The 27994-nt window shown below is 40.3% G+C and overlaps 1 protein-coding gene across 1 annotated transcript in view; it reads right to left on the bottom strand.

Annotated features, from left to right (window-relative positions):
* Nucleotides 1-1002: 1002 nt before the first annotated feature.
* The window catches only part of plch1 (phospholipase C, eta 1), a 54137-nt gene continuing 27145 nt past the window's right edge, over nt 1003-27994 (bottom strand). The window contains exons 7-23 of the mRNA XM_078243438.1: nt 26491-26694; nt 25821-25941; nt 22952-23123; nt 18924-19031; nt 16187-16342; nt 15425-15487; nt 12282-12376; nt 10040-10137; nt 9284-9463; nt 8619-8726; nt 8169-8293; nt 7907-7991; nt 6135-6281; nt 5611-5690; nt 5429-5488; nt 4557-4938; nt 1003-3743 (exon numbers count right to left, since the gene is read on the bottom strand). Of these exons, the coding sequence (XP_078099564.1) occupies nt 1003-3743; nt 4557-4938; nt 5429-5488; nt 5611-5690; nt 6135-6281; nt 7907-7991; nt 8169-8293; nt 8619-8726; nt 9284-9463; nt 10040-10137; nt 12282-12376; nt 15425-15487; nt 16187-16342; nt 18924-19031; nt 22952-23123; nt 25821-25941; nt 26491-26694 (4925 nt within the window). The remainder of the gene's footprint in view (nt 3744-4556; nt 4939-5428; nt 5489-5610; nt 5691-6134; nt 6282-7906; nt 7992-8168; nt 8294-8618; nt 8727-9283; nt 9464-10039; nt 10138-12281; nt 12377-15424; nt 15488-16186; nt 16343-18923; nt 19032-22951; nt 23124-25820; nt 25942-26490; nt 26695-27994) is intronic.

Here is a 27994-nt window from a genome sequence, read left to right as displayed (position 1 = left end):
TCCATTAAGTTATACAAAATAAAAACAACCATAACCAAAGTTTTTTTTTTTTGCAGTCTGTATCAAAGCAATTATAAAAATAAAAACCTTTAAACTCCAAATCTTTCAAATTTGCAATCATGTTTTCAAATACAAATCATAGAGAGCAACAAGTCCAAGCACAGAAGTTGATGTAATATATTGCACCTAAACAAGCCTACGTCCTCTATTGTCCAATGCAATTATTTGTTCTGTGCAAATGTTTTTGGGCGATGCAACATCTATTGTATAAATTGGTGCATAGTCATGCTTGACATGTTTACACAGGTAACATGCACAAACATAAATGTACAGTTGGAATTGGTTCTTAACTAAAACCCATCTTAGATTAAAAACAATAACATGAATATTTACACACAACACAAATACAGAAATACCACTGAAAAGAGATGGAAGACTTACATTTGATCTTTGAAAAGATGAACGCCATCTATTAAAAGTAGCTGTTTGATTATACTACACATTCAAATGATACATAGACATTCCCTCTCTGCTTAAGACTCAATTGTTCTTTTTGCTTCATATTCAATGTACGCAGTTTGGACAGTACATCACAGGAACAAAGATAACAAGTATCTGTACAATCAGTCTAGGAAGCCATTTGGAGGGAGTCAAAGTTCCCAAGTACATTTACACATTAAGTAGAATATAGAAAACACATTGCCAGACTAGAAAGACCATTCACCATTGAATAGTAGACATTTCATACAGTAAATGCATGCTGTCAAATCCAACCATGGATTACATGTGACGTTTCACTTACATTGTACAGACTATATCTTTCTCTAGAAATAGCCCAGATTAACATTTATTTAACTGTTATAATGGAAACCTATGGATCTGCGAACATAGGAACAAACTATGGCAAGTATTTATTTCCTTAATCTTCTGGCTTTTGGTGTAACTGAACATCATCATGAATCATTGCTTGATAGTTAATCTCATTTTAGGTTACGGTCAGAGCTACAGTCTGAGCAGAAAGTACACCTCGGGCTCTGACGCAGAGTAGTTGGAGTCAGCAGGTGGAAGAGAGTCGTCTGTATAGGACCGATCTCCATAATGATCTCTATTTCCATAATGTAACGATGTACAAGCTCCTTCAGGAAGTCCCCTGTCCTCCAGCTGACTAAGGTAGCCTGCTATGTAAGAACCAGTAGAGTGTCTGTTAGCTGGTGGATTCTGTGAGGCAGGTTTATTCCTCAATACCACCCCACCAATGCTGGCTGTACTATTGATCACCACACCTGCCCTAGGCTTTAGAGCATCTTGCTGCCTTTCACGGGCGCGGCTGTTGATGTGACGCACTCGGCTTTGGCTCCGAGAAGATAGGCGACGGGTAAGGAGTGGAGGGGAATCATCTACATTGCTGGAAACAACAGGAGCTACACTTGTTGCATGTGGCTGTGAGAGCGGAGATTTTGCTTCCTGGCATAACTGAGGAGGATGGGGTCCATCTCTTTCACTTTCATCCCCCTCCAGCGAGACCAGCTTACGTAGCTGTTCAGTAAGAGGATCACAAGACTGTGATTGGAAAGTTACTTCCCCCATGGTACCCATCCTCTTTTGCTTCCTCATATGGGGAGTGATGAAACTGCGACTAATAATGTGGTACTTGCTCTGGAAGTTGGATGATATGTCTTCAGAGGTCAGGTCTCCCAGGGACTTGGACTTACATGGGCTGGGAGCTGTGGGGTGTATGGTATCAGACTGGGGTCGAATTGATGAAGGGCCTAAAATTGAGTGCAGAGAATCCCTGGATTCAGGCTGGGACTGGTGCCTTGTAGTGATGAGGGAAACCTTTTGGTTCCATGAATGAGTCGGGGTGTATGATTGCGTTTGATTTTGGGAATGTGGCTGGGTGTTCAGAGGAGCGGAAGACTCTGATGAGGGTGAAATGCAGTCATAGTCCAGGTGGCTGTACAATGCATCGCAGTCTGAAGAAGGGGAATATAGGCCTCTGTCTCTACTGCTGTTTGTAGACACAGCAGATTGGCCAGGGAGGCTTTCAGAAGAGGAGAAACCATTATGGAAGCACCTTACTTGCTCCCTCTCCATCGGTTTATACCCAAGCCTATCATGATGAGACTTGTTTAGGATTTGGTTGCCATTATAGCTCCTCTGTTGTGTGTAGGAACTGCTGTAGTCTCTGCTGTTGTTAAAGGCATCAGCATTGCTCTGAGGAACGGGATAGCTGTTCTGACGCAGTGGACTAGGGTTGGAGGGTATGGAGTTGATCGGTCTGTGGAAGGGAGAAGGCTGGGAGTTGTTCTGGTGTTGGTGGTGATTGGGCAGCTGATAGGAAGGTTGATTCATTGGGGAGGGACACTGTGCAAATGCATGTGATGGGTACTGCTGTTGAAGATCACGGTATGATGAAGGTTGTTTTTGTTGGGAGAAGTTGGGAGTGGACTCATGGTTTTGGTAAATAGCATGCCGTTTGGTTGGACTTATGAGTCCCTCCCATTGGCTGCCACGTCTAGGCGAGGGCATCATCATCTCCAATGGATCCTCATCGACATTTATCTCCACTTCTGCAAAAGCATTTCCAGCGGATTCATGGAAAAACTGGAAACAGTCGTTTACAGAGGAGCCCATGTACCGTTTAGAAGTACCATGCTCTATCACTGGTATCCCTGGTAGTGATAGTGCTAGGGGATCATACACTTCCTCGTATACACTCTCCTCTGCCTCCTCAATTTCTTCACTCCCGCCCCTCTTTCTGTTCATATCATCCCAGTCCACATTGTGTCTTTCCCCTAATCCTTGGACCACTTTTGCTGGAGAGGACCTCAAGCTGTTTGAGGCTGTGCTCTCCCTAGTGTCTGCCTGAAAATGGACCATCTGTTTCCTTAGGTTGTACACTGATACAGGCAACAGCACCTCCTCATCCAGAATGGTGTAGACCTCCTCAAGCTCAGCGGTTTCTGGGCTGGAGAGGAGAGCTGGAGCAGGTGCATCTGCCTGGGAAATATTGCGCGCTGAACGGATTTCATGATTTGTCTTTTCAGCTACTTTTTGGGGACTTATTAGGTGTTTCTTGGGAGTAGATTTAGTGTTGGTCTTTGGAGGAGACCTTAAATCTTGCAGCGCTTGAGGAGTGGTAGGCTTCAAGTTTGAGAGACGGAAAGGGGTATGATCATGTGATAATGTGTGTGAATCATTTTGTTCAACAGTGCTTTCAAACTGACCAATCAGAGCAGAAATGGAGCCACATGTGTCTTGCTCATTGCCTAAGGACACAGCATCAATGAGTCTGGAGATGGTGCTGTCATGCAAAGAGCTGGGACTCCTCAGATCACAGTCCATACTGACAGGGGAAAGAGGGGGCAAAGAGGAAGGGTCAGAGGAGGAGGATGAGGAGATTGAAGGTGCAACTGTGAATGTTGTGCTGTTTGATGTTTTTGGTTTATCTGATCTCATCTGGCTGTTCTTGGAAGCAGAGACAAAGCACTTTGTCTCTGCTTCTGTGGATAGGATCTTTGATTTGTTGACTCCATTGTCTTCTGACTGGTAATTGGCATAATCATCTTCCTTTCTTACTGCTCCTCCACCAATAACCAGGTAGGAAACCTCCTCTGATTGGTCAAATTCTTTATTTTTACTGATGTATGTCTTAGAAGGGGAAGAGATGTTTGGATCGATAGACGAGGATTCGATGAAAGGGTCCAAAGAGGAAGACCTGGGCCTGTTGAAGGGGCACGCTCCTGTGAACACAGATAATTGAACAAAATGATTAATAAAGATAGGCTTATATATACACCATTTGATGTAGAACACCAAGCCAACCAACCACTGAATGACAACAATTAACAGTCCAGCCAATACAAGGCAATCGCAATACACAGACAAATGGATCACCAAATACAACTGTGAAGGGGAAGCTGGAAAATGAGGCTTAAAAAAAGAGGTTCAAAAAAGTAAGTTTGCAGACATCAGATTAGAAAAGAGATGGTCAAATGGGATTAGTTTGGTCGAATGGGATCAAATGACACAGGAATATATTTCTCAGACCACTTTCGGACAAAATACACTGGGTGGACGCAATACTGGTATGTTTTTGAACGATGCAACCTTCAGAAAATAGGTATTTTAGATTACCTGCAGGAATATCCTAGTCAGTTCTCTACTATAAAGAAGCACAACAAATGAAGATGGGACAGAAAAGGCATGTTAACATGAGTTTTACAAATTTGCAGCAGGATAAGTAAAACTTATATTAATCAAATGCTGCTTTAAGACATGTCCACTGCAAGCATTTTATCACAAACAAAGTAGCACTTTTGTCCTACAGTTTAAAGAAATTACTTAAATAACACAGTATTACTGTTCCCAAAGCCAAAAGTATCATTGATGCCTTGACGTGGCTTGGTTTGTGTTAGTATTCGAAAAAAAACATCATGAACCTTACAAATAATCTTACAAATGTATTATGCGAATTAAACTAGAATGGATGTAATTTGCATAATTCCAATATATACTTAATCCTTTGACTGGGATGATTTAAGAAAAACACCCACCGATGACAGTGTCTGAGCCCATATCATGCTGTTCCTTGTCTGGGGAGCAGAGGGATAGCTGCCCTTGCAGCAGCCTGTCTAAGGGCATGGAGATAGGTCTGTGGGTGAGGGGGCCTCGTGGCTGGTAACGCTTCTCCACACCTCCTTCTTTCCCTGACATGCCCTGTGCTCTTGCTCCTGCACCGTTCTTTTGGTCTGATATTGAAGCCAGTGACTCTGATAGCGCCATCTTGGTCTTCTTCCGTCCCTTTGCTGGGGCACTGGCTGTGCGCCGCAGTAGGTGATCACTGATGGAGCGTTTCCGAAGGTCACTGGAGTTTGTATCCACAGAGGACTTGGAAGACCGGTTAAACAAACCCCGGATACCTCGCAGCTGATGACCCTTAGGGTAGGAGGAAAAGAACAGGAAAGAAATAAGAGAAATAAGAGAAGAAAGAGGAGAATATGTGCTTCTCAGACATTTTTCACACATTACAGTTTGAAATTCAAGTGTTAATTTTCATGAAAACAATGAAAATATATGCCACATACTGAACTTGTTTGACAGCAAATGTTGACAATCTCATGCTTTTAAATGCATTGCCTGCAGATGGCATCCTTACTCCTTAAGTTACCACAACAAACAATATGCAAGATGCCATTGAGAGATGCATGCATGCTTGCATTGCAAATTATTCCATCTTTGTTGAAAATGAGACAACCACAGTTATTTATTTATTTTTAAATGCCCTTATTAGCAAACTGTATGACTCAGTGGTTTAATATCACACACAAACAAGTCATTGGACATACAGCTGAACACAAACTGCACTTTCGCATCATGCATTGCTGTTTCATGCATCACCACACAGAGCCTCAGGGCATCAGGATACCTTGTTAGATCCTAGAAAGTGCATTATGGTAAAGCTGGGGTTCAGGACTAGAGGGCTCCACTAGAAAGACAAAGGATTGAGCTTAACTGGATTGATGTGTTGAGAGAAACACGTTTTTTGTTGTTGCTTCATCAGTTGACAAATTAGGGTCAATGCTACAATAAACACTACACAGCATTTACCTTCCCATAGACATCATGCACGGACACATGCACAAAGATGGAGGCCTCAGTCATCCCCTCCAAGTAAACATGTCTGTAACCTGTTGTGAGCGAGAGAGAGAGAGAGAGAGAGAGAGAGATAGTGAGTCAAAGAAATATGTCAACTGTCATCAGACTGCTAATTGTGTAGTAGTTGCCTAAAGAGGGCATCAGGAGTTCAGGCACAACTCTGATGGATGTAAACAACAAAAAATAACCCGCCACGCCACAGGTCTTTTACTATACGAATCAAACAAATCATGGTTCACTAGATACAAGATAATGTGCCCCATAACCATAGCACTGCCAAAGCCATAAAGGAAATTGTGTTTAACTGAGTGAATGAGTGTGTCTGTTTATTTGTGTTAAATAGCAGAACTATAATGAGTGTAACTGGTAGTAACAAACTGTGCCCCCTCTTAAGTTCATGTCATTCACACACAAAAAGTTACTTTTTTCTAAAATAAAGCTAAAAAAAAAAAAACACTGAGGAATTCTGCACAGACCAGGCATCAGGCTGCTGAAGGCAACTGTCCGTTGACCAATGAAGTCCCGTCCAATTGGGTCATGGTCCCAGACAAGGAAACGCACCAAAACCACATCAGCCATGTGAAGAGTAAAGGACAGAGTTTCCTCCCATACTGGATTAAAACCTGAGGAAAACACACACATACATGTTCATTATAATTAGGATATGTTTCATCAGTATATTATTAAAGCATATATATATATATATATATATATATATATATATATATATATATATATATATAAACAATCATCTTTGGGGACATTAGGGGTGACACTAGCAGACCCCTTTGCTCTGCTTCCTGTATGCCTCTAATTAAATAATATGATTTTTAATTTTTAATCCCAGCAGTGCTCCACCACCCAAAGTCAATAATGCAGCATCTGTGACTATGGCATCGTTTCATCTCTGCTGTGTTTTTTTGGTTGCCTTTTTTTTTTAGGAACGATGGCACTAATTATTAGAAGAGGATCGATGACATCAGATTATATTTGCTTTTGTTTGTATGCAAAATATACATTATGTTCCACAGCATGTAAAGTGTAATATACATATAGTATGTAGCACAGACGAGGTAAAAAGTGTGGCTGCCACATTTATCCAATCCTTGATTAGGTCATTGCAAATTATCAGAGCCCTCGGAGCTAATTACAACTGTATGTTTCTAATTTATATTGTAAAACTGCCAACAGAGAGCTGAATCAGGACCTCCTGTTATGTTCTATGCAAGAGGTTCTCAATCTTTTTTCAGCCAAGGACCCTGTACAAGATAGAGAATTTACTGAGGACCCCCTCATGTATGTCCCTTGAAATAATTTGACAACCTATTTTTAACACGCCAACAGTCTTGGTTATGTTATGTTAAAGAACACAAGAGAAATGGAAAGCTATTAGACATGTATTTGTAACATATTTGCAGATTAGAAGGTAATCTATTAACTATTTTTGATTAAAAAATGTTTTATATTATTTGTTGGGTTCTCTTCTGGATATTCTCTACTAGTGTTTGTCAAAAATACACAGGCCTGGCTAGATAAAACAAGAAATATTTATTACCCACCAACAGGAACTAGTCAGTCTTCTATTGGAAGTAAAAAATTGCAGCAGCTAGGAAGCCAAGAAGGGGAAAGGCTACACGCTCTTAGAATAAAAGTACATCTTGAGCCTGCAATAACTCATTTTACGGTCACTCGGGGGCAGATGAAACAAGTCGTGAACACAACACTGACATATCATCACCTTTTAAGTAGATATGGCAAACCTGTTAGCCAACAGTCATGTTTCCGGCCACATGGTGAATGTAAGTCTGATATTCACTCTTGTTTAGCTCTGCTTTAGGTCTCTACCAACTCCTGAGGGAACTATTTGTCTCTTTAGCTTCTAAATCGTCCACTATGTTTACCAGCTAGTGAATAACTGTGCCTGTCTACTGTTTGGTGCTAAGCAGGTAGTGTACAGTGGGATTCTAGAGCTTTTTTTACTGAAAACAGCTCCTGCTGCGGCTGAAAATTATGCTATGAGAGCGGTGAGAGTGAACCAAAACAGGACAGCTAAACAATGAGCTGAAACTTGATCATTCTCTGTAGATTCTTCACTACGAGCGACCCCTTTCACGTTGTCATTTGATACATTGTTATTAAAATATCTATTATAGCGATTTTAAGCAATTTTCCGTTGTGCAAGATGACATGTTCTTCAGTGGTTCAGTGAGTTTTTGATGTTGTTCAAGTTGATCTGTGTGTGTCTAACCGTTGTCATCGACAACTCGTGTCTGTTCCTTGCAGCAATCAACTGGCAGGCCAATGATCTCCACTTCGACGAATGGATCAATAATCTGATAGAGGAGAAAGGGGAAAAAGAAATTATGATTTTATTTTATGACAAGAGCAAGTTGAACATTTCTGAGTAGTCAAACATAATAGTGTGCGCGCGTGCGTGTTTTTGTGTGTGAAAGCGACAGATGTAGAATGTGAGCGTGTGTGTGTGAGAGAGTGTTTTGGTGTGTTCATACCTCTCCACGGTCCCCCAGCATGGAGTCTGGTGGTTTAGGCAACTGCTGTCCACTAATGATCTTGAGAATGAGTTGCTTTTTGGGGTAAGCTGGAAGCGGGTCATCACAGAATGGGTTGAATGAGCCTGGAGGGAATGAAACAAAGCAGAGCAAGAAATTTGATTTATGCCATCACTCAATCCTGAAATCCAATTCTCTTTCATTATTGTTTGTTCCCATTATGTGCAATATTTATATGCAAAATATAGGGTGAAAATAATGTGGTGTCATCCAGTATGGTTCCATTCCTATACATACATGTGCTGTCCCTAAGCCTATAACTTATTATGTCATACATCCAAACCAAAAAAACACTGATTTGCGCTTCAGTTTTTATTTGTATGAATAAACAATGTTTTTATGCATGTATTGGTGCTTATTTGTGTGCATGCGGTCCATTTGTTGCCATACCTTTACACATGGGAGGGGGCTTGAGGACATAGCCAATACCTCCATTCACCATAAACTTGGCTCTGTTGAGCTGCATCATCCTGCCCTCTGTCTGGTAGTTCAAAGCAACTGAAAGAGAAAGAAAGAACATGTATTTAGATACTACTGTCACTAAACCTGCCTGTGTATTTTTTCTAATTATTTTTTTTTAATTGGCTGGGACAGGCAGGGATTCCTTGGATCTTGGATTTCCTGACACTGCTCATTTATGAACGGATATAAATATTTCTGTTCTGACTCCTTTTCAAGAGTGTATCTACTTTTTATTTATGTATGTATTTCTCCCTAATCCTCACAATTTACTGATCGAGCTTTAGCCCTACAACTAAACGTGCACACTCAATCACACACTACATGCAAATACAAACAGTTCACACACATATCTTGCACAACTGAGTTAGTGTTCACACTCATATCAATTAGTCTCTGCACATATGACCACTGGCAAACTAAACAATGTGATGTGTGTAAGGGAAATGGGTAGTGTGCAGGCCACAAAGGAAATGCATGCGTGTCAGTTTATATGTAATGACAGGTATGTGGCTAAACGGAAGACGTCTGGTGTTTTCATCAACAGACCACCTCCATACAGGTCAAAAGCTTAGAGCATTAGACAGCTGTCTTACCCAACTGACAGCCCACGTTCCAGTAGAACTGGGGGTTGAAATTGGACGAGTCGATACGATAGGCTGAGGGATAAATCCGCGACAGCTGCCTCTGGTTAAAAGCCAGGAACTGTTCGGCTCTGTGATTGACCAGAGATTGGGCTCTGGTCTCGCTGAATGACAGAACATCACCTGGAGTACCTGAAAAGAAACATGGGTTATGTCTCAGAGGTAAACAGCGTGCGATTTGTGAAGAAAGCAGAGGGAGGTGCTATTAAAATGAAATAGCAAAACATGGTGTCAACATAATGAAACACAGCGTGTACAAGCCAGGGAGCAAACTTCACTATGCGGCGAAAACAAAATACTTTTACAAAGGAAAGGCTCGTTCGTTCCTCGGGAGTGTTTTAATCCAAATCCGATCTTTTTCCTAAACTTAACGAGTCGTTTTGGTGCCTAAATTTAACTGTCAGTGCTGCATGACGCTCATTTTTTCTGGCTTAACTCAACTACCATGGACCCTGAAAGGACTGTCTTTGAGGGGGGGGGGATACATTCTGTCCCCACTGGGGATAAAAAATAATTCTGCAGAGGCAAGTACATGTAGACCAGAAAGGGGGAAATCGCCCCTGGCAAATCGCACCTTGGAGGTGAAGATTGCAATGTGCCTATTTGTGTGTGTGTGTGTGTGTGTGTGTGTGTGTGTGTGTGTGTGTGTGTGTGTGTGTGTGTGTGTGTGTCTGTGTGTGTGTGTCAGAGCTTTGTTTGGTGTTTCACCTTCATTCAGACACTCCTGTGAGGCAACAGAGTTGGTGAACACCACCAGGTTTGACAGATCTCGACTCAGTTTCATCGTCTTCCTCTTCCTTCCTCCCCTAAAACAATTGCCAGATGACAGAAGACAATTGAGAGGACAGAGGGGAGTGAGTGAGATCTTGTACAGTAAAGATATATGAGACAGGTAAGTAAGAATACATGCACACACTCATATAGCTGCTTAAGAATTTAGAGTGGAAAAAGCAAAGCAAGGCAAGAGAGGATTGTCCATCAGTGAGGCAGCCTGCAAACGGCAGGAAAGAGCATCAAAGGCAAAAACCTTAATGGGGACCAGAGCACATGCAGTGCAGCAAGATTCCACACATACACACACAGTCATGCACAAAGACAGTCAGTCATCCACGTAGCCACTCAGACGCATGCTTGTAGGAATCTGCATTGTGACATGCATGTATGAATATGCAACCAGAGACTGGGAGAACAAAGAGAGACAAAAGCTTTATACACAGAGAGCGCTCGAGGGAGAAAAACACAGCTGCATTCCCCATACTTCCTGCCCAATGCTCACGCACAAAGAAGAAGGAAAAGCGAGACAGAGGTGGACAAAGAATGTGTGTGAAAGAAAACTGGGATATATTCAGGATGCAGATAAAACTAGTGAATCACATCAGTTTTTTAATAACTGTGAAAGAAAGAAGACACTTTGAATTGTGATTTGGGTCTCTTTCATGTGTGAATATCTAATTTGTGGCAATGGAACGTGTATCCCAATACTGATACTACTGAGGGCACTGAGAGAGCTCATGTGGCATTTACTGTATGTTACTCCATTGCAAAAAAATGTATGACTCCATACTGATACTTGAGGGAAAGAGGACTGCAGCAGTGGAGGTTTTCAGTGGAGGGACAGTCAGGTGGAATATTGTCTGTGCGATTCAAACAAAGTAACAGTGGGGGCAAGTAAATAAGAAAATTTACTCAAGTATATAACAACTTTTAGTTACTTTAGTAGAGTATTTCCATTTTTGGCTTCTTCATACGTCTATTCCACTACATTTCAGAGGAAAATATTGCACTTTTTACTCTACTACATTTATATCACAATTATAGTTATTACTTTTAAGATTATTAAGACTTTATTAACTAAAATATTTTATCTGTTTAGAAACTGTTTATAGGTTAAACTACTTAAAAATATATAAAGCAGTTAAAATCAGCCCCACCTCGACCAACTACAGCTTTAAGTGTGCTATGTAACTTTTGTTTAACAGAGCCACTCTGGCCACAAATAATAATTATGGATCATTTATTAGTTATGGATTCAACTTTTCCTTTTTTATTAGGAATAGTGTGTTATTTATTGTGCTTTAATGCATCAAAAATAATAATCTAATATCCAATACAAAAATCAAATATAGCCTGCAGGGGTCAGCATGCATAATGGGCACTGATATTTTCAAGTCACTAATGTTGCCAGTGCCACTGTACTTTCACTAATGTACAATATTGTATGCAGAAGTTTTACATGTAATAGAGTATTTTTATAGTGTGGCGTTGTTACTTTTACTTCATAAATGATCTTATACTGCAACCACTGGTCACAGGAGAATGGATTTAATGTCAAAGCAAAACTGTAAACAATTTTTTTTTTTCAGCAAATATCGAATAAAAGCAGCAGCCACGACTGAATAACATGTCTATTTCTGATATTATGCTATAATTAACACTGCTGTGAGCCACTGGAGCTGTGTGATAACATGATATGTGATTCCTCTAGTCTTCAATTAAGACTAGAGGAAATAAAAGTCAATTTAATTGATCATGGGTGTTCTGTATTTGGTGTTTTGCACTTGGGAGTCAGTTCAGTAAAGTGACTTGATACATTAAACAAGTCCGAAAAAATACACACTCTGATGTTAGCAGGAAGTCATGATATAGCTGCAAGGCTCACAGAGTGAACACAGCCTAGCATTCCTGCTGTCCTTCCATTTACTATAAATGTGTTGAAAGTGATACATAAAAAAAAAGAATGAATCAAAACCAATCAGGCTTCCCTTTCTTTGCTGCCAGTGGTAGCGCTGGGCTTGAAGTCCATTATTATTTTCCTCACACATAAATGACTGCAGAAGCTACAGTGGTTTGTATAGCACTACTCTTCATTATACACTCAGCAGTCAGCAACTATCAAACCTCCCCGCTGTCCGGGATTGTCAGTGTTGTGGCGAAGCAGGTCAAAGGTCACCTGTTGAACTGTCCTCCGGCCTCCCTCCCAGAACTCTCCTGAACGTCGTCCTCCTTGTCCACGCTTTGGCACGACAGCCTCGATTTGGAGTGTCTCTGGACAATGGAAACACACAATATATAAATTAACACAAAGGTTTCCTTACTGGTTGGAAAGCAGAAAATAATTGCATTGCTTATCCATATGTTCAGTTGAATTTGTGATGAATATACATCATACATGATACCGCCTCCACATTAACTCACAGTTTACAAGTTCTTAAGTGGACAAGGGTGGTTGATAAATTGTCTTTAGCAAATGATCTGTATTTCTGTGTGATTCATGATATGGTTGTAGCAGTTTGAGTGTCTGGTTGTGCATGCTGGTGGGTGTTTTATGCAAAACGTATGTAATTATAGCAAGTGTGTAGTTGGTGAAGTGTGCTTTTATTTCTGAGAGAAGCAACATCTCTATTGGGGCTAAAGTGGCGTTGAGGAGAGGATGAGGGTCGCAGTAATTACAGGGTTTAGGCCGGTTGCCAACAGATTACATGCACCCATGCATGCACGCATATATACACACACACGTGGGAGGATGCATAATATGCATAGAGGGAGGCATAAAAGAATGAAGAGGAGATGTGAGTGGGTAAACAGAGAACAGGGTAGAGGAAGGTAAAATGAAGCAAATTGATAGACAAAGAAATTCAGAGTGGCAAATAGTCAGGCAGAGAAATAAGGGAACGTAGAAGAAATGTAACATAAACACCCACACATACAACTTTATTGTCCAAACCAATATAATACTGTAAAATGAGTGATAAAATGGATTGATGTTCTGTATCTCAAAAGAAAACGTCAAGGAAAAGAAAACATCACTATACACTATAAGTGAAAAACACAGATTTTAGAGAGGAACTGCACATGCTTTTGATCTGCATGTGTAATTCACAGATATGAATAACGCACACATGTCACTGCATTGATCCGCAGTGTGGAAGTGGAAGAGTGTGGCAGTCTTAATTATCCTTCTGCTACCTCTCACAGGCTGAAGATAACATTACAAAGGGCGCTTTGTAAATGCATGTTCTCATGTAGGACTTCATAGATTTATCTTCAGAAGAACAGTGAGGAGGCTTCATTTCTGCTTCCCATAAGTGAAAATCAGTTAATCAGTTAAAAAGGTGCAGTAGGTAAGACTTATAAAACTAACTTTCTGTCATATTTGCTGAAACTGACCCTATGTTCCAGTAGAACTACATGAAGCAGGTCATTCAAAAAGAAATCCGCCTCCTCTGGCACCACCTACAGCCTGTAGTGCGATTTGCAAAAATCCGAGGCGGGTATGACTGCAGCCTGGAGCGTCCCATGTCATGCCGTCCCGTCTCATGCCGAGGCGTGTCCAACTTTAAGTTCAGCGGGCCAAAATACTTGGCCCGCTGAAACGTTACTGTTACATTAATGTTACCGTACAGCGCCAAAGTCTGATCCCAGCAAACTTTCTGTTGTTGTCGTTAAGCTTGCTGATCTGGCAGAAAGTCAGCGGCGGTTCGGGATCAGATCATGGGGATCAGACCTCCGGTGCTGGGTCTAATGTTATAATGTTCGCTGCTGCCGCTGCAGCTAGCTAGCAGCTAGCCACCAGCCCTATGACCTGGGTCCCTGGTTCGCTCTATGTTCGCTCCCCGGTGCTGACTTCTCTGGTCCGTCTGCAGAGCTAGCGTTACCCGCTCTAGCTAAGCTGGGAATCAGACGAATCTGCCGCGCTCGTGTTTTATTCATATTTTCTTTTCAGAATATGAAAGAAAAAGGCATTTCTTCATTTCTGTTTTCTAGTGATTTAATTTTTTGTTATATGAAATAGGAAATGAAAATCGAAGCATGTTTAAAATGTTCACATTCCCTTTTGACAAGGAAAAAAACGCCTTGTATTTCAATTTTAAATTTTGTATTTTAAAACAAAAATCAAATAGCCATTCGTTTTTTAATATCTGTTAATTAAATGAAAATCGAATGACCAAAACATTTCCTGAGGATGGATAACAAGAATCTGCACACACAAGAATACAAAAATAAACATGTTACACTCTTTCCAATGCTCCTTTTTATTTTTATAGTCTATATTGTTTTCACACTTCACTGGGACATTACTGCAAATACAATTGCTTATCAGCAAGGCGAGAGGGCATGAGACGGGAGGCTGCAGGTTGCAGCCATAGAATGAATTTTTTTGTTTGCCTATAATCTGCATTTATTTTATAGACAGACATATATTTTTAAGTATTTTATTCATTTGTATGATTGCCGTTACTGTTTAGTTAAACTAACCGCGTGTCAATCACTGCTCATGCGTGTCAATCACTGCTCATGCACACGTATTCATTGTCCCTTTTGGGGGGAGGGGCTTAGGAGACCGTTTTGGGCTTTAGCAGAAATGTGGGAGGGACTGAGAAGTTGTCGATGTTCAAATTTTTTGGCTAAGTCCTGGATATTCCCAATCCTACCTACAGCACCTTTAATGCAGTCTAATGACATAGCCATGCAATAAGTCCTGCCTTCACGAAGGCTATAATGTTCTCAGTTACACTGAAAGGTGTAGTTATTTCTAGTGACTCCCTGGCTTTCTTAGAGAAGTCTATCTCAGAACAAGCTTTGGTATGCACTCTGTCTCCAATCCGAGCACATGGCCCAGCCATTGTAGTCACCTCAGTTAATTAGTTGTCCTCAACAAAAACAGCCTTCGCTTATATTTTGTGGTGTTTGCAGCACCATTGGCTCTCGTCGGCTCTTACAGAGAACATGCTCAATCAACAGCCGAGGCCATGGTGAGAGAGTTCTGTCTGACTAGCTGTACAGCCGAGAAAATCTGGGATTTTACCCATTTAGTGCGCCTTGCCTATTTTTTCTTCAAGTAAAAAAAACAGTGTTCGTTCTTTAGGGCCTGTTTGGTGTGTCAGGACCCGAACCTGGTGTCGGTAAATACAAAGTCGGATGCTGTCCAATCAACATTATCTAAAGGAGAGAACTAAAGTTCTGTATTTATTGGGGTATGAAGTACTGAAGTATTTCATTACCAACTAACCTGAATTTGCCATTTGAGACCTCACAAGAATAGATCAAGAATCAAGAAAAAAAAAGAGGAAATGTCCCTTCCATGCTCCTCACCTTCTGCTTGAGCGTTGTGATGAAGGATCTGCTTTGGGATTTCTTCAGAACCCCTTTGGAGCTCTAGAGACAAGAATAACACATTCAGAGACTCTTTTAAATGCGTGTTTGTGTGTGTGCTTGTTTACATTCTTGTGTGTGGATCATTTGATGTGAATCTAATCACTACCACATTAGTACCCAGCGAGACACGTAAACCCTAAAGCTCAATAGCTGTGGGGGGGCTGCATCAGACATTAGCCAATAAAGCACAGCTGAAGAAGAGAGTGGGTGATAAATAAGAAAGAGAGAGAAACTGAAGAAGGAAAATTACAGTAAGGAAGACAGAGAGAAGAAAAGACTTTAGAGACAGAATGAAGTGAAGGGGAATCACCAACAAAGAAGGAGTAGAATAAAGAGAATAGGAAACCCCGATGCACAACACCCTGTACATTAAAATGGCTGTCAGGAAACTGAAGCTTCTAAAAATAGCACAAGAGGCAAGCAGGGAAATTAAATATTAAGTAACACTGCAGACATTTAGTTTCTCATCCCGTTTGGTGTGTGTTGACACACTTTGGATGAAACACCACCGAGATGGAAACACAGCAGTCCCTCTAGACTGGCCTGAGGAGGTCATGCCTGACTGTCCATTTTCATGTGTTCAGTAGGTGTGTTTGACTTGTGATTGATTGGTTGAGTAACTACCCCCCCCCCCACCCTTGTCTTCCTTCTCTTCATCTGATGATGAGTGTAGCTCTACACATTGCCTTGGGGTGGTACCTGCCGCAAGTTCTTTTGAAGGCCCTGGTGCGTAGCCCGGAGCAGAGCTCGGATGCTGAAGCTGTCTGTATCTTCCTTGTCTCCGATCTGAGACTCCTTCAGTAGAGAGTCCAGTTTCTTTCTGATGTGAGACTCCACCTGGTGATGACCATTCCCCTGTGAGAAAGAAGAGGAGAGTCATTTAAAAAGGGAAGGAGAAAGACAGCTAGGCAAGAAAGTGAGACACATGGAGGAGGTCATTACAATAAAGAAGCAAGGAAACATATTTTGACAGGAGATGATGGAGAGGTGTGTCATCTTGGAGCAATGACACACATTGTCACTGATGCGAAGCACCTGAAACCAGGCCCAGCCAATCTTAACCAACTGCTGAGCTGCAGTACCACCAGCACCATCTTTTAGCAGGTAAAGTAACTACAGCCAGGCTGTTCTCATGAACCAGTCGTACGCATAGCTACAAAAAGTAATGCAGTGCAATTCGTATGTTTTCACATATTTTTGCTGTGTACACCACATTGACTGCTCCTGTATAAGAACGTTGTGGGCTGCATAGGAGGGAGGTCGGGGTGGATGTTTGGGTCATAAAGCACAGCGCTTTCAACCCTAACCCAACCCTACAAACCATGGTCTTTTTCCTAAACTTAACTAGTCGTTTTGGTGCCTCAAATTAACTGTCATCGCAGCATGACGCTCACTTTTTGTCAGCTAAACTTAACTGCTACAGCCCCTGAAAGGACCACCATCTTGCGGTGCCCTGTAGCCCGGCTCCACATAACCTTTTGTTGGCTAAACTCAACTAGCAACTGCCGCTGATACGACCGACAACTCACGGAGCTCTGTAACCAGCGTCACGTGACGTGCCTAATTTCGTAGGATATCATCCTAACTGGTGTTCATACATTTCCGTACGATATCGTACAAATCCGTTCATGAGAATGCGTTGCTACAGCAGCAGTTTAGGATTGCAGATGTAGACGTACAGATGTGCGCCATCTACAGGTTTAGAAAATAATTGCTGGTGCAATTTTGACTCCTGCGCCACCTGCAGGCCATGTGTTACCACTTTAGGGTTTTTTCATTGCTGCAATGTATTTAATATTTAAAATTGTACACATTAAACATGCTAACTGTAGGCTATGTTAGCATTACATTGTTTTAATCTTGCCAAAAGGTGGTACGAGTCTATAATTTAAAACGTCAAAACTATACAGACACACAAGCCGTCTCCAAAATTACACGCTTGTTCACTCTTACTATTGTATTTCTATACAACAGACACTTAGTAGTTTAGTCTGCAGTGAGCTGTAAATTGAGATTTTAGACAGATTTTTATCCAGCATCGTATGCAGTAGGAGTAAACAACACTATGCAATTCACCTTTTTTTCCACAGACAGAAGCTATATATCACACTATCACTGCAATGTTAGTGGTGACTGCTGTGAAAACATAATGGTTTAATTAGCGGAGTACAAAACCTCTCATCAGTGGAAACCTGCCATCCACCCTTTTGAAAATGGCAGTGAACATCCAAAGTGGCATCTGCGGCCTCATGCCTCCAGCTAAATGTGGAAGAATGATGCCATATTCTAGTTACACAACGGAACCATCTGGAAAATAGCTCAGTGTTTTCCTGCTTTAAATGTGGTGAGGAGGACCCTGGCACTACTGTTTCACAGAATGACAAAACAAGATTAGGAATGGCTATAAAAATGGCCCACGGCAAGTTCAGGAGTGATCTGCAAAAACAAGCAGCGATGAGATTCTCTGACTTGTTTTACATGTTTCTGCGCTACTTATCTATTAAAAAAACTGCAAGTTTAAATGCTTGCATTGACTTAATATTTATATATGCACCATTAAGCATCGATTATTCCGCAACATTACTGCAAAGATGATCAATAAAACTTTACAAGTACCGACAATACTACCCAATTATTGAAGTCATTACATCAAGCACAACAATGTCATTAAGATGCCATTATCTAACAAACTTCTGTTTGTGGTGCCTGTATGTGAAGGTTTTTATTCTCTAACATTAGTCCCTGCCAAGATAGGATGTTGATGATGCCATATTATTTTGAATGAACTGATTAAGCAGCACTTAAATAACTGAAAGAGAAGTACAAATATAACCATAAGGGAAGCTGCTGCTGCTGCCCAGACAGAGAGACTGACAGCTGTCGGAGAAAAAAAATTTTTTTTTTAAAGGAAATATGTTGTAAAGGTAAAAATACTAAATTAAAAGTTAAAAAAGCTGAGTTTTCCGATGTTGTCATTTATATGTCATATTCATATGTCATTTATAATTTCTGTTGTATCAATCAAAATATTGTTTGAAGGATACAATCCTTTCAGTGCTGTTCTGGTTTCAATGGCATGTAGAAAAACAGGAATAAGGGCTCTGTGTAAGGTGAATAAAAGGCATATTTCAGCTGTTTTGCACTAATTTAAATGGAAAGGGGCTTCCTGAGCCACTGGTTACTTTGCCAATACACATAATTATCTTACTATGATAACAGTGAAAAATGTAAAGATCTCTCAAGCCTTTTTTCACTTACATCACTTGCTTAACTCGATAGATGGGCACAACTGGTCTGAGAACGAAAACGTATTGAAAACAAAGGAGGAAAGACTCAAGTAATGTGAAGTAACGTGTCTGTTTGGGGGAGGTAAGTAACTCGATTGTTCATGCGTGTGTGTGCACATATTGTTTATAGCTACATTTCTCTGCCTTACATTACTGCTCTTAAGCTTGAAGTCATCCTCAATTTCATCAGCGCTGTCATCATCTGACACTTCGCCTTCCTCGGCGTCCGCTGACAGATAGGCAGGCAGACTCTTTCCCTGGATAGAGAGAGGACAGCCAAAGAGATGAGAGGAGGGTGGACAAACATACATTTGACCCATGCATTTATCTTAAATCCTCGCTCGTGTCTTTTATATAGAACGCCCACACAGGTTGCACCTCTAAGATAGTCCGAGAATATAACACAGCAGAATGCAGCATGTTTTACACAGACAGACATTTACTTAAAGGAACACGCCGACTTATTGGTACTTTAGCTTATTCACCGTAACCCCCAGAGTTAGATAAGTCCATACATACCCTTCTCATCTCCGTGCGTGTCGTAACTCTGTCTGGCGCACCCACCTCTAGCCTAGCTTAGCACAGATCCTGGAGGTAACCGGCTCCAACTAGCCTACTGTTCCGAATAAGTGACAAAATAACGCCAACATGTTCCTATTTACATGATGTGATTTGTATAGTCACAGCGTGTACAAATAACAAGGTCACATGAGACATAGCCATATTCTAACCGTATCCAAACTGGGAACTATTCTCCACGGAAGGCGAAGCACTGCTACTTCTGCTACTTGGGCGGAGTGATTTGCTCGCAGCACCTGAGAAGCCCCGTGGTGAGGAGCAGAGAGTAACAACGGTGCTTCTCAGGTGTTGCGCTAATCACTCCGCCCAAGTAGCAGTGCTTCGCCTTCGGAGAATAGTTCCCAGTTTGTATACGGTTAGAAGATGGCTGTGTCTCATGTGACCTTGTTATTTGTACACGCTGTGACTATACAAATTACAACATGTAAATAGGAAAATGTTGGCGTTATTTTGTCACTTATTGGGAGCAGTAGGCTAGATGGAGCCGATTACCTCCAGGATCTGGGCTAAACTATGCTAGAGGTGGGTGTGCCAGACAGTTATGACACGCACTGAGATGAGAGGGGTATGTATGGACTTATCTAACTCTGGGGGATACGGTGAATAAGCTAAAGTCCCAATAAGTCGGTGTATTCCTTTAACTAGACACAATCTTATACATACAAAAATACACTTTAAAGTAATCTCTGTTATGTGGCTCCTTTCCCTGTATTTATATGCAGAGTAAAAGCAATTACTGCCACAGAGACACACATTGAGCAGTTGCGCACACGCAAAAACACACACAAATTGTAGAATCAGCTGCAGATTTTCTGACCAGCTGTGTGAGCAGCTCCCTGAGCAGCTCCTTCGGCAGAGTGGAAGCCCATTATTGAGCCATTCTGAAGGTGTGAGTGGGAGTCAAGATGTTCTAAGCTTCTTCCATAATCAATGGCAGACACTGAGCTTCCCGCGGTACATCGAGTCTCTCACTGGCTGACATCAACGCCCTCGCTTCAACCACTGCCACAAGTAGTCTATCCCCTCTTCCTCCCATCTGTGACTGTTAAAAACCCTTACGCCATTTTCCTTTACTGTCTTGGGACTCTATGGTCTCTTGCTCCACTGGGGGATGCAGAGAGGTGAAAGGCTCTCAAACGAGGGCAGAGAGAAGGAGGAAAGAGATGGAGGAAAAACTGTTAAGGTAAAGGGCTTTATAGAAAATCAATAATGCTCTTTTACTTTTCAGACATCTGGCTGGGGAGGGACTTCTTCACTTTACTAGCTTTCTTCACTTTACAGATAAAGTCAATTTAATTCAGTTCTTATAAAAAAAAAAAAATAAATAAAAAAAAAAATCCAATAAATGATGAGAGCTTTTGCTCAGCAAGATGCTCTGTTTCTTCTTCCTGTGTTGGTGGATAAGGATCTTCTGGGTCTATGGCCCTCAAAGTGAAAAATAAGAAAGGGAAAAAAAAGGATGTATTTTTGAGGATGATCATATCAACCATATTTCACAGATCATCTGGCTGGGCACCCGTCCTGCCTTTTGGGATTACAACAGACTGGAGATAACATATATACGTACAAAAGTTAGAAGTGGTAAACCATGCCTTTGCCACAAAATGAGCTTTAGACTTTAGAAAAATGCTTGTAAAGCATTGGTATTACACCAAATAAGGAAATCTTACATGTTTAATATGTCTAATGGGCTATTCTTGAACAATTATACTATGTTTGTTTGCCAAAAAGTAATTTACAGACAAAGGAGGTGCTATAAAACTCCCAAACAGAACTTTGAATACTTATTTGGGATTTGGGAAGGGTTTGCCAAAAATATAACAGGCTATAGAATATATGACAATCCTTTAATTTAACTATGTTTCTGAGACCCCAAACAGAAGTAATGCCTCAATTTTCTTAAAAGCAATCCTCATAAAATGAGGAAAAGTCATCAAGTATCAAGCTGATGAAAAAGGCCCAGGGTCTCCAAACTGATGATTATAGATAAAAGAAACCTTCATTGACTGGTGGTGAGAGACAGAATGTGAACCACCCTTTTTATACAAACTTTTTTTTTTTTACATCCACCCACACTTCTAACTCAACTTCTAAATCTAATTCAAAGAAAAAGCAAATGCTAATGTTTCCTCGGACAGGCAGCCTCTATACACGTCAGAGTAAAAAAGCACTAACATTAACCAAGGGGGTGCACCAGTTTACAATCCAGTACCTTTGGAGCAACGCATCAGTCTGAATGTGTGCTAGGAGTGTTTTAAGGACTGAATATGTGTTCTACTTATGGTGACTTAATTTTAAGTTAATGAAAAACTGCATTATTTATAATTAATCATTTAGAGAAAATTGCCATTTTGAGCCTCTGTGGTAAGTTAATAAAAGTCTACTAGGTTTTTTTGCATCTGAATTATGAAAAAAACTGTTTTATGTTAAAGTTTTACTTTCCAGTTTAGTTTTAAGCAGGGATTTAAGAAATAAATGGTTGACTGTGATTCTGTGTACATTTCTAATGGAATTTAAATATACTTTAAATATTCATCTATTCAACATTTGATGAGTTGAAATAATGAAGTTTGACAGCCCCAACTGAGTCGCCGTGCAGGTTGTGTTTGCATGTGTGCCTCTGTTTGTGCATGTGTTTGTTTCAAAAGTATAAAACACAACAATCTGTCGCTCAGTTATCATACGCCAGCATCACGTCCGTCTCTCCTTTCCCCTCTACGATTAATATAATGACCTAGTTTTGTCCTCCCTTTCTCCTCTTCCTTCTCTTCATCTGTTTATGGGCAATAATTAGCTGCGTAGCAGTGCCTCTCCCAGTCCCCATCGTCAGTACAGCACCGCACATGAAGTCAGATATGGAGAGATAACGAGTGCTTCGCTTTCTTCACTGAAATAAGAGGAAGGAAATGGAGACATGCGATGCAAATGCTTTGATTTGCAAGTGCACTAACTGACTGGGCATATTTTAATTTAGCAATTTTATTTTGGTTCACGCTGCCGCTCGACTCCTTACCAGAACTCATAAACAAGATCACATTACATCACATAGATCACATTACATCTGTTCTTGCCTCCCTTCATTGGCTACCGGTTTGCTTTAGAATACATTTTAAGATTCTGTTCGTTTTCGAAGCTTTTCATGGTCAAGCCCCAGCTTATATCGCTGAACTACTGAAGCGGCATGCTCCTCTGAGATTACGGTCTGCTGACCAGCTACTCTTTGTTGTCCCTACAACGCGGCTCAAAAATAGGGGAGATCGAGCATTTTCAGTCGTGGCCCCAAGACTGTGGAATGAATAGCTTCTGCATGTCAGATTGGCCCCCAGCTTTCACATTTTTAAATCACGACTTAAAACTCAATTTTATTCATTGGCCTTTAAACCTGCTTGAGAGTTGTTTTCTGCATTTTCATTTTCCAGTTTATTGCTCGTTTTAAATGTTCGTTTTTGTTACTTATGTGTTTACAATCTGTTCGAAATCATGTCAATGTCCTGCACTTTGGTCAACCTGGTTGTTTTAAATGTGCTTTACAAATAAAGTTGGATTGGATTTCTGTCTGTTCACCATCCGTCAACAGTATACATAGATTTGTTCTTACTTTGAGGAGGATCTTGCCCTGCAGGCATTGAGGACTGGGTAATGTTTTAGAGTCTCTGCTCAGGGCATCTCTCACGTCCAGTTTGTCTCCAAAGATTTCTCGCAGGTACTGAGCAATCTTCTTCTGCTGCTGGATGCTACAGTGGTTCTCTATGGACAGAATTACTGGGAACCTGAAAGAAAAAGAAAAGAAACTCAACATCCATATTCAGATTTCCATAAATTACATCAAAACCTGCACTAAGAAAACGTGTCTTGAATGCAGCCAATGGACTGAAGTGAGACTTATCTGCTGATACGAGTGTGAACCACATCTCAAACTGTATTTCCATTTCTCACCTCCAAGCAAGAGAACCATTAGGCAGTAAATGATTAAAATACAGTTGCATAAACACCTCTGTGGCATGGTGTGTATGTGTGTCAAAGTGCTGCGTGTGTGTGCGCGCCTGTGTTTTCATTTAGAAAAGGTGAAATGACTTGTGGCCACACGGCAGCGCAGCTCAAATGTCAGGTTTGTCAGACTGACAGCTCTCCCTCAGGGGACACAGCCTTGCTCTCAACTCCACCTCTGATCCACAAAACACACACTCACATGCGCGCATACTTAAGCACACACACACACACACACTAAAAAAAAAAGACAAGAGAGAAGAACATCCACAGTAATTTCACTTTGACACATGGGCGACACCGGCTCAATGAAGAGTGTGTGTGTGTGTGTGTGTGTGTGTGTGTGTGTGTGTGTGTGTGTCTCAATACAGCCATTAATCAAATTAACAGGTGGCACTGATGATAAAACATTGGTTGAATGTAAAAGGTGAGAACAGCAGAGAGGGAGACACGAGATAAAGCACAGGGTGATTCATTTATTCACCTGTTCTTGCGGTCAGAATTATTACAAATGACTAATTAATATGGTGTGAGTTTATGAGAATATAAAGATAATTTCGAATTAGCAGGTGTGAATGTTTTCTTTCAGGAGGCCACATTAAACATGGACTTTAGTTTAATTTACAGAGGAAAATACAAAGTAACCATCAGGAGAAAATGTTTTGTCGACTGAAATTAATTAGGAAAAGTAGTGCAACTTTGTCAAACATTTAAAAAAAGCTATACCTGTAGTAACGCTGTCACCAACAATTATTTTCATTATAGGTTCATCTTCCAATTATTTTCTCAATTAACTGATTCATCATTTGGCCAATAAAATGTTCAAATGGAAAAAAAAATGGAAAAGCAGCAAATTCCACAAGATGAAAGATGAGACAATTATATATTTGACTTTAACAATTAAACTATTATCAAATTATGCTGATAAGAGTCAATACTAAAAGAATAAAGAGGTATAAAGGAGATTGGTCAAAAGACATGAGAGACGGCCATTAAATGGTTTTCATGGGATTTTTGATCCATGTTCTGAAATTAGGCAGTTGGGCCTCTGCCCTCCATTTTGCTTCCCTGTTTTGTTGAATGTTATCCTGTTGTGATCTGGGATTGATTGTAAAAAAGAAGAAATGTAGAATGGCTATGTGCCTGCAAAATCTCTTATCTTGATGCATGATGAAGCACTTCAAAGCACATTTAAACTACAATTGATTCAAAATAAACATATAGGGAAAATAAAGACTCAAATTGCATTTCAATTAAGACAACCATAGACTTTTACAATAATTCAGCTTGCAATAAAGTAACAGTTTGGGAAATACCCATATTAATTTATTTCCGAGAATTTGATGGACCAACTACAGCCAGCATATTAGCTTAGCTTAGCATAAAGACTGGAGAGAAGGGGAAACCGTTGCTCTGTCCAATCCAACTACCAGCACCTCTAAAGCTCACCAATTTAAACTTATCTGGTTTGTTTTTGTTGAAAGCCAATAGCATATTTCTCAAAATGTCGAACTACTCCTTTAAAACCATTATATATATATATATATATATATATATATATATATATATATATTATATATATATATATATATATATATATATATATATATATTACCTGCTAAGAATTGAAAGAATTAATGTCTAGAAGTTGATGACTAGATAAAGTGTAAAAGGCAGATGCACAGCCTTTTTAGTAAACCTTCCAACAAGCTATTGCCAGATATATTTACATTTCTACTTAAATTGAATCTACTCCAACACTGTCTCTACCTTTGACTTGAACAAATGCTTTTATAACACAGGTGCTGTGCTCATAAGTAGCTGCAATAGATGTCAAAGCGAGCCAATGTGGCAGCAGGAAGCTGCATCATTCACCACTTTGTTTGGGTATTGTTGGACCCAGCAGAGACAAACAGTGGCTCCTCAGGGAGCCAGAGGAAACGCTGCTAAGCAGATGGTAGAGTAATAGGTGCTAATTACTGCCAGGAATCATAGTGTTCTCTGAAAAACACAAACCTGGCTGTCTAAATGTTGCATCTTTCTCCTTAAACCCTGTGGGGAAACCTTCTATCAAATTCATAGATATTTTATTATAGCAGTGTGAGGAAAACTATAGTTCTGCAGCTCTTTTATGAGCAAGCTGATGCTCTTATATCTCATCCCAAAGTGGATGATAAAGCAACTCACCTAAACAGAAGAGGACAAAATGCAATCAAAAAGTGCAATCAATAATACAATCTGTGTGTTAGCACATGCAAAAATGCTGTGCTGTTTGTCTTGAAGCAAAGATCATTATTTGCTCTACTGAAATGATGTTAGAATGTTTGAGTCAGATTTATATGACTGAGTAAACTCTAGGAGACATAAGTAAAATGGTATTCTGGGCCATTTTTTCCTAGTACAATACCTATGGGATAAAGGAAGTGTCTACTTTCCATAAAATAACACACACACACACACAGTCGGGAGCTTTGACTCACTGGTTATTTATGAAGGCATATTTATTGATGGTCTCTATGACAGACTTGAACGGTATTTTGGAAGTCAGAGTGTAGCCGTGTTGGACCATCGGCTCTCCATCAGGACCGTCCCAACAGTCCACTGCAGGGAAAAACATTAGAAATGATGCATGAATAAAACACTGCATTGTGTTACTGTTCTCAGTTTTCTGTCTCTTCTCCGTGTTCAGCTTTGAATATAGCAAAGAGAGTCTATTTTAATTGTACTTGATCTCTCAGCTGTTTCACATTCTCCTAACAAACACTGGTGTGAAATTATTGTGGGACACAACATAGCATGAATGAAAGTAATGTTCAAGCAATAGCATGTGCAAGATTGTGCTACTTTTCAGTGTTGCTGCATCTGCAAATTGTATTCCCAATCATAAACACAGCAAAAACGGGTGTTGGGTTTTAATTTAAAAACATTAACAAATTTTTTTCCAAATTGCTAAGCAGTAAACATCCTTTAGATCCAAAAACATCCCTAACAGCAATTATTTTAATTCCACATTTAGCACAAAACAGAGTGATACCATTTGATATAGAGTGAAACTGAGTTTGTTGCAATTATAAGCCAGCTTGTAACAAACAAATTTCCCCCCCGAGGGAGGGAGGGAGTCTGTCTGTCTGTCTGTCTGTCCGTCCTTACCTTCTACACAGCGGCAGCCGGACTGCAGCACCCAGGCATACATGTCGGTCTTGGAGTGGGAGAGGAGCTGGTCTCCAGTCAGGTATGTGTTATGAGAGGAGGCGATGAAGTAGTTACACAGAGGCTGCTCCATGTCTTGATTCACCTCGTGGTGCAAAGGGTTGAAAATGTCACATGCTGGACTGCGCATGAAACTTGTAAAACCTGAAGGAAAATACAAATGTTTGGAAAAAATAACTTTGAATCAAACCAGACATTGTTAAATAATTCTGCTTAGTTTCAATGATGATGTATCGCTTTGGATACTGGAGAAAAAACATTAAAATGGGCTCAGACATCATTTGTTTTTATCCATGCTGGCAGTCATGTGGACGGCAATGCTGTCTGTTGTCCTGTTGTCAGTGCACCACTTTGGTCCAGACTGAAACATTGGATGGATCACGGTGACATTTGTACAAACATTCATGTTCCCTGGAGGATGTATCCTGCTGACTTTGATGATCTCCTGACTTTTGCTCTAGCCCCACCATGCGGTTGACATTTGTGGTTTTGAGTGAAATGTCCCAATGTCATTAAATTAGATACAGATATTTATGTTGCCCCACGGGATGAATTAAATTGTAGAATATTGACCAAAATATCTGCAAAACCAATGACAATCAGCTGCACTTTGTGTTTAGTGCTAATTGAAAAATGTTAACATGCTAACAAGCTATACTAAATTGGTAAACAGGAAACATTATACCTGCTTAACATGACACGTTACAGAGCCAGCAAAGGTAAAAACAACAACTTCCAGGTTTCTTTCCTCCCAACATCTATAACACTACTCAACAAGAAAACCGGTTAATCCTTACTTATATGTAGTCCATAGGCAAAAAGGCACTGTTGCATTTAGTTGTATGCATTATGTATCATGGTTTTATGGTTTTCATGATTTCCTTTTTATAATACCTATGTATTTAAATATTTTACCTCACAGGACATGTGCAACATTTACATATCCTTTGTTGTATGTCATTTTTACAGTTATATTTTTGGTGTACCACAGTACTGATTTGTGGCTATATATTGTTTCAAGTTGATTGCTGCTGTGTGTAGCACTTATTGCCCAAGCATCTTATGAGTTAGCATTGTCATTGCGAGCATAATGCTGACATTAGCATTTAGCTCAAGTACACACAGAGCCACAAAATGGCTGTAGATGTAGACTATAGTGTTTGTCATGCAGTGATTCTTCATCCCTCCTACATCTCATTTACATTTAGATTTAATGTCCTGAAAAGAAAAGTGAACACCGTTACACAAGAACTTTTCTATTTCAAACTACCAGTCTCCAGATCACGTCATACACCTTCTAGCAGCTTCCAACAGTGACATCTACAGAATCTCTCTTCATTTTGCAAGTTGATCTCTGGGAAAATACCAAAGGATGACAGACAAGCACATTCAAACCAGAGCGCTGTGGTTTGAAACCAGAGTGGTGAGGTTTGAAACCATGTTA

This window comes from Sander vitreus, chromosome 3 (genome assembly GCF_031162955.1).
Source record: "Sander vitreus isolate 19-12246 chromosome 3, sanVit1, whole genome shotgun sequence".
Classification (NCBI taxonomy): domain Eukaryota; kingdom Metazoa; phylum Chordata; class Actinopteri; order Perciformes; family Percidae; genus Sander; species Sander vitreus.
Note: the sequence above shows the minus strand (reverse complement) of the source record. Positions and strands in the feature narration are given on the sequence as shown.